The following is a 14,989-nucleotide window of genomic DNA, read 5'->3' on the forward strand; positions in this document are numbered from 1 at the left end:
ACTCATGGGGCCCCCAGGCAATAGGGGATCATGGGGCCCCTGTGTCCTTGCCCAAACTCAAAAAAGCCTATGAAAAAGGTACCAGAGGCATCTCATGGGGCCCCCTACTGACCCCGGGCCCTCGGGCAGTGCCCGAGTTTCTAAATGGTCAGTCCGCCCCTGATATAGTGCCAACAATTTCCATATACATTATACATCAGTCTCTGCCCTCAGGTTGCTTACAATCTAAGGTCCCTAACTCACATTCATACATACATACATGGGCCAATCAACTTACCAGCATGTCTTTGTAGAATGGTGGAAGCCAGAGTACCAGGAGGAATCCCATGCAAACGCAGGGAGAACATGCAAACTCCATGCAGGTAGCATCGTGGTTGGGATTCATACTGACAACCCTAGTGCTGCCACACAGAAGTGCAAACTCTTAAGCCACGGTGCTATTACATTATATTTAAATAACATAAAATGCAGTGTGCTAGAAAGCAGAAGATATGCCATATGTTACACATCCAGTGGTGTATCCCTGTAAGATATACATATTCTATGCTGTGTCAGTGGTAGACGCACCGGTATGATGAAAAGCACGGCACCCCATTGCAGGGATATATGCGTCACTCCCTTTTTGGAAGAGAAATTCCACCATGAACTCATCCACTCCTAGTGCACAATATAGGGTTTTCTTATCCGCTGTACAATGCGTCTGCCCTGTATGGAAGAATGTTTATTTCATGCCAGGGGCTGCTTGTCAGGAGTACAGTATGTCAGTATTTTAGCAGCTGTCCCAAATTTTTAAATTTTGTTTATATTCTCCAAGCTGAAATCTCCTCCTGTTTCTTGAGTACTATAATGGAATGCAATGGAAGAGACCCAGGGCCCTCATCCACCCAGATCAGAGGTTTTTGTCTTGAGGTCCCTATATGGATGTGTTAGAGTGAGAGATGGGGTTGAAGTCTGTCTGTGCTCCTTCTTTGGGAAGCTGGTGGGAGGAGAACAGGCCAACACACTATATAGTCAAACATCCTCCACGTTCTCAGTGCACCATCCCGGAGCAGCTAACCCCAGCAAAGCACTGTCAGGGTAAGTGCTACCCCACCATTAGTATACCAGATCTGTCCTGCATAGTCTATGGCTTCCTCCATATCATGATGACTACTCTGGTCTGTGTAATCATACCTGTTGCATTGTCTAGGCTTGTGATGCTGCTTGTTTTAAAACATGTTACATTTAAAACAAATACTGAACCGTTTAAATGGTAAAACATAACTATTATATGTTACTCTTCAGTGAGTTTATATAATTCACTTAAATTGATCTATTTAGTACTTAGAGATTTCTAGTGATAACAGATGTTTAACCGTTGCTGCTCTGGATTGACTTGGATAATGTGTTTTTAATTAGCCTTTCAAGAAATTGCAAAGACTTTGAATTGCATGTTATAGTTAAAAAATATCTGAAAGAAGAACAGTCTGAGTTGCCTCTGGTAGCCTATTTAATTCTTCCACCCATTACAAACCTGCACTTTAAAATGTCAAGTGGAAACTGACTGGTTGGTGCTAGCTACACAGACAGATCTTCTTTCTTATACTAAAAATGCATTCAGTGGGGCTGATAAAGTGGCGTTTTGATAATCTATGGCAGCCTTTCTCAGTATTTTTTTTACCCAAGAGGAACCCTTAAAATATTTTTTGTCTTGGGGAACCCCTACTTGGGATAATGGGAAGAATGCCCCCTTGCAGCGGTGGTCAGTGGGAAGAATGTCCTTTTATAATGGTGGTCTATGAGAAAAATGCCCCTTAAAGTGGTTGTCAGGGGGAAGAATGCCCCCTTACAGTGGTGGTCAGTAGGACCAATGTCCCTTAAAGTGGTGGACAGTGGAAAGAATGCCCCCTTTACATTGGTAATTAGCTGGAAGAATGCCCCCATTACATTGGTGGTCAGTGGGAAGAATACCCCCATTACATTGGTGGTCATTGGGAAGAATGCCCCCATTACATTGGTGGTCAGTGGGAAGAATGTCCTCTTACATTGGTGGTCAGTGGGAAGACTGACCCCATAAATTGGTGGTCAGTGGGAAGACTGACCCCATAAATTGGTGGTCAGTGGGAAGACTGACCCCATAAATTGGTGGTCAGTGGGAAGACTGACCCCATAAATTGGTGGTCAGTGGGAAGACTGACCCCATACATTGGTGGTCAGTGGGAAGAATGCCCCCATACATTGGTGGTCAGTGGGAAGACTGACCCCATAAATTGGTGGTCAGTGGGAAGACTGACCCCATAAATTGGTAGTCAGTGGGAAACATGCCCCTTTATAGTGGTAGATAGTGGAAATAATGCCCCCTTATAGTGTTGGTCAGTGGGAAAGAATGTCCCCTTATAGTGGTGGCCAATGGGAAGACTGCCCCCATACATTGGTGGCCAGTGGGAAGAACGCCTCCCCTTACATTGGTGGTGAGTGGAAAGAATGTCCCCATACATTGGTGGTCAGAGGGAAGAATGCCTCTTACATTAGTGGTCTGGTAGAAGAATGCCTCCTTACCTTGTCGGTCAGTGGGTAGAATGCCCCTCTCACCATGGTGGTCAGAATGCCACCTATATAGACAGATCATTGGTGTCCTGGAATTGACTCTACCAAGTGGCATTGGCCTCAGAACTATGCGGGCACCATCAAATAGGAGGTCACAGCTCAAGGAACCCCTAGCAAACTCTGGAGGAACCCTGGTTGAGATTGGCTGGTCTATGGTGTGTAACCTGATGAATGACATTTTCTGCAGTGTTCTGGCTAAGTGATACAAGGTGCATGCAATCAAACAGCTGTGTTTTTATATGACTGCAGAACTTCTGTGTTTGCTGATCTGAATCTGCTTTGTGCCTGAGAGAGCTCATTAAATATATTTATAAATTTGTCTCAGCCCCTCCCCAGTCATTTTTTTTTTCTGGCTGGCAGTGAGCTTTGGATGCGTGTTTGGAGGAACAAAACCCCCTGACCTGGAATTCTGCTCCCAAAACAGACATTTGACAGACTATTTCCTAATTAGGAAATGGCTTGTACTGAGCCAGCCACTTCATTCATCCGGGATCACCAGGAAGACTGCAGCCTCTATACACACACAGACTCAGCGCAGCGCGTTCTGCCAACAAGATTTTCTTTCTGGGAAATCGTTTTATGATCATGTACGGGCTCCTCATTATACAATAAGGAACGGACCATTTATAGTATGTTTTGCTGACAAAAGTCAAATGGTGTCACTTAAATATTAAATAGCTAAAATGACATCATCTGAACGCATCTGTAAGCCTGCACAGAGTGTAGATATGTCATTTAGTGACTAGATTGTACTGTGACCATACATTATACAATCGTATTATACAATTTTCCTTCAGATTTACCAAGAATCATATAATATGAGGTCAAACCTAAAAAAAACACTTTCAATTTGTATCCAGTCAGGCAGGGCCTTGCACTACATTGTTGGTAAAAAAGGTACATTTTTGTACAGAACTTGTACAGTAAAACTTTAATATGTATAAGCAGTTTAAGAATAAGCATTGCCAAGGGGGGGGGGGGGGTCAGCAAGTAGGTGAAATCTCACTGGCCTATTCTATAGAGAATATCATATGCTTTTATTACCAACATTTCCTTTTAATATGTTTTTAATAGACACAAAGGGTATACATTAATTTTGTTTGCACCAAATGACTTTGCAAACTTAGATATTACCTTGTAAAAGTAGTGACGTCATCATTGCGCTGCAAATACCCTGTGCAGAGAACAGAAATGTGGAAGGAGTCCACCAGGTTCATCCACCACTGGCTGGTTGGCTAAAGGTATTATGAAGGGGGTGGATACAAGACCAGTCATCCTGTAGAAGGATAGAGGGCAGCAGTGGCAGGTCTTTATTACAGGAAGCTCCTGCACCAAGGCAAACTTTATATTGGATTACTGCACAGATCTGGAAAACATACACAAAGCACTCCAAGATTCATGTAAGAATGCACAGACCTCATGTATTCAGACATTATTTGCATATCCCAAAGTGTGTCTTTAAAGCTGATTTCCAGCCCTACCTTAGTCTTGCACAGCTGTACAGGCTCCTCTTATGTACTGACCTGCTTACTTTGATTTCACTGAACACTGTGAGCTTTTCAGTGTGCATTAGAATCTGCAGCAAGTCAAATAAAGCCTTCCTCATTGCCTGCTGGAGGGCATCCAGCCTTAACCAGCCTCATCTAGCCCTTTCCTCCCTAGCTGACCCATCCCTGGCTTGCCCCTTTCATACGATGGATGTCATTCCTGGAGGCTTATTGCCATATGTGGGTTTTACCTAGTTTGTGGTTTTGGAAGCTATATACAGCCCCTCCCACCAGCCATGAGTTCCCTGCATTGCATAGAGCAGCATAGAGACCCAGTGGCAGCATTACTGGCTCTAAATACATAGAAAGCAGACAGATTTTATGTAACTGTATAATTCACATGTTGAGGGAGGGGGAGAAATATAGACAGGTAAAATCTCAGCTTTAACAATTCCTATGATTACACCCACTGTACTTTTTTTTTTTTTTAACAAATAACCCCATTTTCCCTTTCAGCATTGAAGTATGATCAGATATCAGATCCAAGCCTTTATTGAATATGGAAAATATTCAGAGAATGTAGCAATTCATTTTTGACTGATTAGGGTAGGGAAGTCTTAAGAGAAACAAGGAATGTGCTACTGCCTGAGCTCATTCTGAAAATCCTATTTGTCTGGCTGTAGTCCTGCTGATCCCCTGGTTTCAGTACTTGAATCACTACTCCAAAACAGATACGCAGAGAAGAATTTCTACAGATCTTCTCAGTTGCATAATTCTTCAGGATATTAAAGCCAGTGGATCAGCATGCAAGCCAGTTAGCTAGCATTTTCAGAAGATAGTCAGCACTGGCAACCCCATATTTCTTTCAGTACAGGTTTTTGTCATGGAGCCGCATACCTGTGTAAGTAATCGTAGATGGAAGCTGATATTTCAATGCCATATCCTGAAGTTTCACCACAAGTGCAATTACTACCTTATCATTAGTAAGGTGTCAAAGAATGGCTTAGACAACACACTGCCAGGCATCCAATGTTGCATCATGCTGGGATCTGTAGTTCCTCTCAAAATAATCTAATGCTATAGAAGTCATTTGTCTAAATAAAGTCAAATATCTCATTCTGCTTCCTCTGCAGGTTTATTGTTTGAGAGGTTTGAGTAAGTTGAAAGAAAGATGTGCGACGAGGAAGACACTACTGCATTGGTATGCGACAATGGTTCTGGACTGTGTAAGGCAGGCTTCGCTGGGGACGATGCTCCAAGAGCAGTATTCCCTTCCATCGTGGGTCGCCCCAGGCATCAGGTCAGATCAACTGTAGTTGCCACTCAAGTATTTGAGAATTATAAGCAGTTGGGACATGATCTAATTTGTCAGAAACCACATCACATTGAATTATCAGTTTTAAGTGGAGTTGGTCTTTAATTATTCCAGTTAAATTCACAATGCACATAAACCAACAGATGGTATGCTTTGATGAAATCACATCATTGTCTTTGCTTCACGTAAAAGGAGCTAAACAATAAAAAAGATTAAACTGGCCATATACTAGTCTCAGTGGGAGATTCATTAATCGGTGCTGGAATGATTATGTTGGTCAGCCTTATTCTTGTGCTTCACCTTGTAAAAGCTAGATGAACTTCACATGGGCTTTGGCCAGCAGGAGCATTGTGGAGGTTTCCTGTCATTAGAGACTGCTGTCATTTGCAGCCATAGAGACCTTAGATTAGAGAACCAGCAAAGGTGTCCGTTTATGAACCAGCGGTAATAGATCGCTGCTCAGTTCTCCGGCATTCTCGGAGAACACAGTTCTCCTGTGAATGCAGTTTATGAAGCAGTTCTCTGAACGAAGGGAGAACGATCTCCAAACGCTGGAGAACGGTCTACAAACTCTGGAAAACGGCTGATTTTACTATAATCTCGCGAGATTATAGTAAAAGATCAGTTTACTAAGCAGAGGTAAATTATCTCTGCTTAGTTTTCGGTCCCTCTGATTCTCCAGCTCTGGGCTGGAGAATCTGGAGGGAGAACACAGATCTCCAGTGAAGGGCTGAACATGTTCTCCTGAGTGTCATAAACTGTGAATGACCAGAGAATAGCTGAGATCTGTTGAATCGCAGCTATTCTCTGTGTCATAAACGGACACCAAAGCACATCAAAGAAGTAGATAACTACTGCATATATGGAATCAGCCAATGTAGCTGCTCACAAATTACAAATTATATACAGAAATATATGATTTATTAAGCTAAATAATCATTATTTCAGTGGCTGACTCTAATGGTGTGCTTTGTGCCTTACTGCCCAGCCAAAATGGACATAAAATACTTCAGTGAAACCCCTCTAGCAATTCATATAAAGTTCCCCAATTGTTTATTATTTTTTGGGTGGGTATGCACAATTATAAACATTATTTTATATGTCATTTTTATAAGTAAAATAGATTACATGTAGTTAATATATATTGGGACTGCATACATTTAAACCATATGCATATCTGCATTGTAAACTATAATGCTACATTAGAGAAGTTACATAATCATTAAAATTGGAGTTCAACTGATATCCCAGCAATACCATTCTGTGATGTTATACCTGTCACACACTGTATTACCACAGTATAAATCTGTTTACTATATTTTGCCATTTACACTAACACATTGTTCTTGTCTCTCTCCAGGGTGTGATGGTGGGTATGGGTCAGAAGGACAGCTATGTAGGTGATGAAGCTCAGAGCAAAAGAGGTATCCTCACACTGAAATACCCCATTGAACACGGCATCATCACAAACTGGGATGACATGGAGAAGGTAGCTTTTCCCAGTACATTGTATATGTTTTTTTTTCTTGTGTTATTATGTATAGTAAGTTGTGTGTGTATACAGTGTGTGTGTGTATATGTATATGTATATATATATATATATATATACATACAGGGGCATATATACCACAAGGCAAACAAGGCATTTGCCTAGGGCTGCATTTTTCAGGGGGGGCAACACCGGCCCCTGGAAGAAAAGATGAAAGAAGGGACACATGTGGCATGGGGACCAGGTGGGAACCGAGAGACACTGCGGACTGCTTGATGGTGTATGTAGAGCCTGACTCTCATTCCCGGGAATGTCCAGAGCTGTGGAATTGAGTGTCTTCTGTCTCTTGCCAGGGGGTCTGGTATATGTGGGGCAATGATAGTGGAAGGCTCTTTTGGGTGAGGGGACAGGATTGTTGTTGGTCAATGTCAGTGTCTCTCCACGGGCGAGGGGGGGGGTGTTGGTTGGTGTCAAACTCTCTCCGCGGGGAAGGGGGGTGGCCACCAATTTTTGTGTTGCCTAGGGCAGCATGAAACTTAAATACACCGCTGTGTGTGTATATGTATATATATATATATACACACACATACAATAATGCATAGAATAGGTCAGTTAGAATATAACTGAACTCAGTGTTCATAGCAGAGCCTAAAAGAATGATCAAGCGTCATATAATATCATCTACTGTATTTAGGGTAAATTTACTGTAAAGTTCAGAAAAAAAATCTTTTTTTTTTTTTAAGGCAAAGTTCACCCTTTAGGAAAAATGAATAAACACATATTTTTGCAGAAGAAACGTGCATTTATTTTTCTGACAGAAGCCTGCAAAGCATTGCACCTGCGATCAGTGAAATGAGAGTGCAATGTCAGGCTCTGGCACACAGTAGCTCTGTATGGACTTTCAGCTAGGGGGCTGGGGGAAGAGTGAATGGACTACGATTGCAATGATCAGGACACTCATAGTCCATTGAGAACTACAAGCTATCTGCCGCGGTGGCAGACGGGATTTGTTGTTTATTCATTCACAGATATCTTCCAACCTGCCTGCACAGCTGCGCCAATATTAAATGTGACTGCAACTGCGGGGGAGAAGATCCCCACCTACTGTTATGGGGAAGGAAGGGCTTGCTGGAACATGTTACATATTACCCTAAATACATGTATAACATGTAACATGTTCTAAAGGTGAACTTAGCCATTAAAGGTGTACTCCAGCATAAGCAAATATTATCTAAATACAAGAAGCATGTGAATCCTTAAATCTCTGTGTGCTTTGTGTATTTCTTCTAGAATTGTGCAGTAATTCAGTGTAAAACTTGTAATAATGACCAGTCAGTTCTGCTCTCTCTCCCTGTGCAGGATGACTGGTCTTGTATTCGCCCCCTCCTGTAGTTTTATGCAGGCAGCTTGTAGGGAGCTGGACTCCTGGGCCCCTCCCACAGCTCTGTTTTCTGCATGGAGTATGTGTAGTACAGTGACTGTGTCACCTCCGCTCACAAGGGTTTGGAGATGCATTTGGTGCACACAATGCTGATTATTAGCCTTTGTGGCTATTGCGGAATAAATATTTCTTGCTCCGAATTCAGCTTTAAACACTTCAAGTCCGGACACTTTTACCCCCTTCCTATCCAGGACAATTTTCAGCTTTCAGTGCTGTCACACTTTGAATGACAATTGTGCGGTCATACAAGACTGTACCCATATGAATTTTTTAGTATTCTTTTGAAACAGATAAAAATTTATTTTGGTGGTATTTATTCAAAAGTCCAAATATTTTCATAAATCTTGGCCAAAATGTATTTAGTTATCTTTTTAGTAAAAAAAAAATAACCCAAATTAGTTTGTAACCAAACATTTAAAATTTTCAAAATGTTTTTACATTTTTTATATTATTATTCATAGTGACACTGTACTACTTGTGGGGGTGATGAAGATTTTTTTTTTTTACACTGATTGCTTTTACACCCATAAAGGCTGTAAAAGCAATCATTTCGATTTCTCTCTGGCTGCATTCTTGCAGCCATTGTGAAATACTGCGGGAGCTGTGACTGGTCACAGCTTGTCACATAGTACAAGGCGGTTGTGAATAGCCTTGTACCATGTGACCTCTGTGATCATTCACAGATTTCACTAGTAGTAAGCAATGATGTCAGGAAGTGACATATTGCTTACTACTATTCATGTAATCACTGATTAGCCAATCAGTAATCACATGATCGGGACCTCACACAGAGGTCCGTACAGCGATTGGTGTTCCACTGTGTCCCAGGGAGCACGCATAGGCTAAAATGGAGGGCGTCGTTTATGAGCAGCAACCCCCTCCTGCACTGCTCCCGTCCAGCCATTTATATACATGGGCTGGATGGGAAGTTAAAGCAGTCTGCCTGTGAAGGAAGAATACACACAAGCAGAAAACTGTCCAAAAACGGTTGGTTCGGCTGGAACTGGCTGACTTTCAACCCGTGAGTACTGCTCCTCGATCGGCTTCAGTCGAACAGGCATGCTGGAAAACCAGCATCTAAGCAGTGCTGACAGCCAGCTGCAAGTGCCGATCAGTGTGTCCTGGCGGGGAGGGGGGGAGGGGGGTGTTCCCCTTGTCATAATACAATAGCTCAGTTGTAAAAATGCCGCACGAACATTGGATGTGTCACTATGGAGAGGTTTTTTTTTTTCGTTTAGCTCGCTGGGTTGAACAAAAATAACTTCCAGTGTGTACCTAGCATTATTAGATTCAGGTCATAATATAACTAGTACTTATTAGTCCCATTGAAGTGAACAGCCTTTTGTAATGTTGAAGATGTTCCAGCACTGATCCAAGTGTTACCTGCAGTTGGATATCAGGAAGCTGTTTGAATGACTGAGGAAACATCTTTAATCTTACCTATCCAGCTGAATTTGCGGAACTACTTCTAGCTAAATCAAAGCAGGCTGTGAGGTTTGGACGTGCAAAAATGGTCTAATATAGAAAATATCAGTATCTTACATGGGCTGTATTCAGGGGCGGACTGATAACTCATGGGGCCCCCGGGCAATAGGGGACCATGGGGCCCCTGTGTCCTTACCCACATTCAAAGCACACCAAAAAAACCTATAAAAAAGGTACCAGAGGCATTTCATGGGGCCCCCTACTGACCCCGGGCCCTCAGGCAGTGCCTTAGTGCTTGAATGGTCAGTCCGCCCCTGGCTGTATTGGACTTTATGAAGGGTGGTTGTTTCTTGGCTTTCATTTGGTATGAAGTACAGTCATGAACAATAAACTGAATCTTGCTAATTAGATTTCCAGTTTAGACTAAAACTAATGAAAGACAACACTAAGCCGTTGTAATTGTTATATTTGAACATAGAACACTGTAACTGAAAATGTATATATTTCTTTTTCTCCTTAGATCTGGCATCACAGTTTCTACAATGAACTGCGTGTGGCTCCAGAGGAACACCCAACCCTTCTCACAGAGGCTCCACTGAATCCCAAAGCAAACAGAGAAAAAATGACCCAGGTATTACATTATTCACAGACTTTGGCTGTTTCCGGCATGACTCAACAATACGCCAAAGTACTATCCGCACAAGTACAGTGAGACAAAGAATAGATAATTGGCTATTCAGAGGGCCCCTTGACAGCTCATTTGGCAAGCTAGTTAAGCTGGACATACACTGTTAGAAAACTAACAGTTACCTGCTATACAGCACAGATAGATTAATTCCCTGATGTGCCTAGTGCCTATAATACTTTGACAGCTGTCAGGACACCCGAACAGTGGATGCATCTGATTGGATGTAGCTGCTAGTTGGCCAAAACAGTTCTCTCCAGCGCCTTCAGTCTTTAATCAAAAGATAATAAACTGAAACCTTGTGCCAAAGAAATAACAATCAATAAAGAAATGCTGCTGTTCAAAAATGACAAAACAACAAAACTCATAATATAACACAGCGCAAATAATAATGCAAAATAAAAATAAATTATAATATATAAGTCCAAGAAAAATCCCAAATAAAGTCCAGTGTCCCACTTTATCTGGTGGGTGTGGGAGAAATGATTCACCATTGATGTGAGCATGCTGGAAAATGTATTATATAGTTTTTTCCTTCACTTTTTGTATCACTTTGTTTGGAACACTGGACTTTATTTGGGATTTTTCTTGGACTCTTGTATATTATAATTTATTATATTTTGCATTATTATTTGTACTGTGTTATATTATGAGTTTAATCAAAGGAGGTTGGATAAGGGGGAGGGGCTACAGGGCCACTCACATCACAATTTTTAACTGGTTCATGGGGAACCAGCCAAATCCACATAGAGTATGGCCTGCACTATCATAACCAAGCAGATAACCACAATATAGCGATCAAGCTGTTTCAAGGCAGCTCACATCATGGTATTTAATTTATCAACTTGATACAAGTAAATCCAATTTGTAACGTTTCCACAAATATTTGCTTTCTTTGTAATATACCATAGGAAGAGTGTAGATTATGTTTAATTCAGGAAGTGTGAATAAGTAGCAGAAATAATATCACTAACACCTTCTACTCTCCTTGCAGATTATGTTTGAAACTTTCAACGTACCAGCAATGTATGTGGCTATCCAGGCGGTGCTATCCCTTTATGCTTCAGGCCGTACAACTGGTAAATATATAGGATAAGCCACATGTGTATTTTCCTAGGGCATGCTGCTTAGTCTACTGTCCAAAACAATCATGATGCAGTTGCTTATTTCTCCTTCCTCTCTATGATTCAGTTACCAGATTCAGATGCTGGTAATAATGGAGAACAGTTTTCACCAGCATATAACACAAACTGTAATTGTCATTGGGGTTCTTGCTGAAGTTTGAGAACAACCAGTAGTGTAGAATATTTACAGTGTCTTTCGGTTGGCAATAGTTGTTTGACCAATTATTCTTTATCCAAAGGTATCGTACTTGACTCTGGTGATGGTGTCACCCACAATGTACCAATCTATGAAGGTTATGCCCTCCCTCATGCCATCATGCGTCTTGATCTGGCTGGCCGTGACCTAACAGACTACCTCATGAAGATCTTGACTGAGCGCGGCTATTCCTTTGTAACTACTGGTAAGATTCTTGATCCATGAACACAAACTAGCTAAAGTTTTACCTGCTGTACTGAGACAAGGCGATAATCACTGAGTTTTCCCTTGCCTACAGCGGAAAGAGAAATTGTCCGTGACATTAAAGAGAAGCTCTGCTACGTGGCTCTGGACTTTGAAAATGAAATGGCTACTGCTGCCTCTTCTTCCTCCCTTGAAAAGAGCTATGAACTTCCGGACGGTCAGGTCATCACCATTGGCAATGAGCGATTCCGCTGCCCTGAGACCCTCTTCCAGCCATCTTTTATTGGTAGGCTGACAGAAAGGGATTTGCCTTGACTGCTGTATCATTGACCATGGCCTAAAGTGATACTAAACACACACTGTTTATTTTACATTATCTCTTCTCTTTCTGAATATGGATGATGGCACTGTAATTATTTTAAGTAAAAAACCATTTAAGAACCTTTTTCCTAATCAATATAGAGTTGTCACTTGACCCAGCTACTTCCCATCCTGTCTGTAGGGAAACAGTGGCAGGAGGAGCTTCTAGTCCTCTGCTGCTGGTCACATGTTCAAAACAAAAATGTTTAAAAAAAAACAGAATTTGGGATACAGAGTAAAAATAAATAATTAATATCAATGCACTGTTTTAAATCATCATACAAATATATATTTGAAATAAAATCTTTATTATTTTTTGGCAATAGCATGGTGTGGGCAGATTTCTGTCAGTCACAGGCTGTGTCACACCCCTTCAGCCTGTGTCCTACAATATCTGGGAGGTGAAGCCTCCATCAATCAACATGTAATATCCAACCTCCATTGTGTTTAGCTGGTTAGTGGGCATAGAGAAGGAGGATGGAGGGAGAGGACTGTCATTTATCAATGTGTACATACCCACATGTGTGACTCTATAGTCACATGGGCTGCTCAGATGTGATCAGGGAGAAAATGCAGAGCACAGAAATTAACTGAAAACTGAGCATGTGCACAAGCTGCCAACAGTGCTCTGCAAAATCCCCAGCTGCATTGGGGACATGGACAGAAAGGGGAGATAGAGAACAGCGAGATCAACCAGTGTTTTTTTTGCAGAGTACAGAAAACAAATCCCATAGTGACTGAAGAGTATAAACAGCATGTAATACAGCATTTATTGATAGTTTTTTACGATGTAGGTTTAGTGACATTTTAAGGACATCTATATATAGTAGGTCATAATTAATACAAAGCAAATTAGGTAAAGGAATATAGTAAATACCTTTTGTAGTAGAGAACGTGCAAACCATATATAGTTCTGCAGATTATTTGACCAGTTTCTTGAATGCAGACACCTCACCTTGCATGTTAAAGGTTTCCACCTCTATAAAAAAAAAAGATTAGTGATTCTTAGTAGGTATTGTGGGACTGTTACCCTCACAATGTGTATTAAATTATGAACTCCTTTGTATTACATAGGAATGGAATCTGCTGGCATCCATGAAACCACCTACAACAGCATCATGAAATGTGACATTGATATCAGGAAGGATCTGTATGCCAACAATGTATTGTCAGGAGGTACCACCATGTACCCTGGCATCGCTGACAGAATGCAAAAAGAAATCACTGCTTTGGCCCCCAGCACCATGAAAATCAAGGTAAGATAATCTGGCAACCTATGAAATGTTAACCTTGTGAAGGGTTTTCATAATCGTCGTAGTGACCTACTACACATTTTCAGAGATATAGAAAAATGCATTGAGTGTGAATGAACACCAAAGGCCATAGCTTCCAACACTAATTCTAATGGACCAATAGCATAGTCATAGAATCAAAGGTAAAGAAGCATGGAAGGCCGTCTAGAATGTTACTAATGAACACAACCGTGCTCTCACTTTTGAAGTCTACAAACCATACAACCCACTAGTGGTCCCTGATGACTGGAAATGGGAGCACGATTAGTGAAATTTTTAGATAGCTAGCTTTCTATACATAGCAGGATTTCCCACTCTTAAGATTTCCCCTTTCCCTACCCCAATGCCAAAAAAGTATCATGCAAAAAAAAAAACAGTTCATAAAAATATAAGTAAAGGAGAAGTCATGAACTCAGAAACCAATCATAAATCAGATTCTCTAGTTTCAGTGTCATTTTGTTGCTAAAGGTTACTGCACAACTTACTTTGGGCTATTGATGAAATTTTACTTCTTAAAGTATTTGTAACAAATGTACTTTCATATTCAAAATATAGAAAGTCATCTCAGCACATACTGCTGTACATTTTAAATATGTTCTGCTCACCTCAGATATATGAGTAATAAAACCTACTTGCGTATGTGTAAATCTTTTACTTTTAAGGTCATATATTTTGTTCTATTAAATACTCTGCTAAAAAGTACCTACAAATAGTAGGAATTAGGTATAGTAACTACCTCACTTTCCATCTTCCCATTAGATCATCGCTCCCCCCGAACGCAAATACTCAGTCTGGATTGGTGGGTCCATCCTGGCTTCCTTGTCTACCTTCCAGCAGATGTGGATCAGCAAACCAGAATATGATGAAGCCGGCCCCTCCATTGTGCACCGCAAATGCTTTTAAATGTCCTCTCTTTTATATTGTCTTTTATTTCAAGATACATTTTCAAGTGTACTTCAAAAAGTACATGGCCACCATTTCATTCCAAATCCTGTCTTAGGCTCTAATTCGATAAAGTATTTTTTTTTTGTTTGTTTGTTATGATTAAAGCTTAAACTATTCTACCAATTTCTCAGTGTGGAGATTTCAATTCTGTAAGCATGTGATTAGACTACCCTCTAGTGGTACTTTAGTAAACTGACGCAAAGGTCATAATGTAAAAGGAAAGGTCGATTTGAATATTTTGGGTACAGCTGCTAGAGGAAAAAAAAAACTTTATGGAAGCAACTACTAGATCCGAAGTCTTTCACTGAGAAATGCTGCCTTCAGTCTATGCTGTGTTCTGACATATTTTGTATAGATCGGTGTAGAGATGGGAGCATTTATTCAGGAACTTTTAGCTTTGCAGAATGTGGAAAGGGGGACACAGTCACCATTGTCAGATT

General features: G+C 41.0%; 1 protein-coding gene across 1 annotated transcript; it reads left to right on the top strand.

Annotated features, from left to right (window-relative positions):
* The first annotated feature begins 926 nt into the window (after positions 1-926).
* Positions 927-14,672, top strand: ACTA2 (actin alpha 2, smooth muscle). Its single transcript, XM_089692782.1, has 9 exons — positions 927-1,077; positions 5,207-5,373; positions 6,749-6,877; positions 10,264-10,374; positions 11,423-11,507; positions 11,792-11,953; positions 12,047-12,238; positions 13,387-13,568; positions 14,364-14,672. Exons 2-9 carry the CDS (start codon positions 5,245-5,247, stop codon positions 14,505-14,507), a joined length of 1,134 nt encoding a protein of 377 aa, XP_089548908.1. The 5' UTR covers positions 927-1,077; positions 5,207-5,244; the 3' UTR covers positions 14,508-14,672.
* The last annotated feature ends 317 nt before the right edge of the window (positions 14,673-14,989 follow it).

This window comes from Staurois parvus, unplaced genomic scaffold (assembly GCF_062004578.1).
Source record: "Staurois parvus isolate SC_StPar_1 unplaced genomic scaffold, SC_StPar_1.0 ptg000604l, whole genome shotgun sequence".
In the NCBI taxonomy this organism is placed as follows: Eukaryota; Metazoa; Chordata; class Amphibia; order Anura; family Ranidae; genus Staurois; species Staurois parvus.

Coding starts and splice junctions, on each gene's coding strand:
- ACTA2 (XM_089692782.1), top strand. CDS start 5,245: ATGTGCGACGAGGAAGACACTACTGCATTGGTATGCGACAATGGTTCT. Junction 11,954..12,046: donor CTATTCCTTTGTAACTACTG/GTAAGATTCTTG, acceptor CCTTGCCTACAG/CGGAAAGAGAAATTGTCCGT. Junction 13,569..14,363: donor CCAGCACCATGAAAATCAAG/GTAAGATAATCT, acceptor TCTTCCCATTAG/ATCATCGCTCCCCCCGAACG.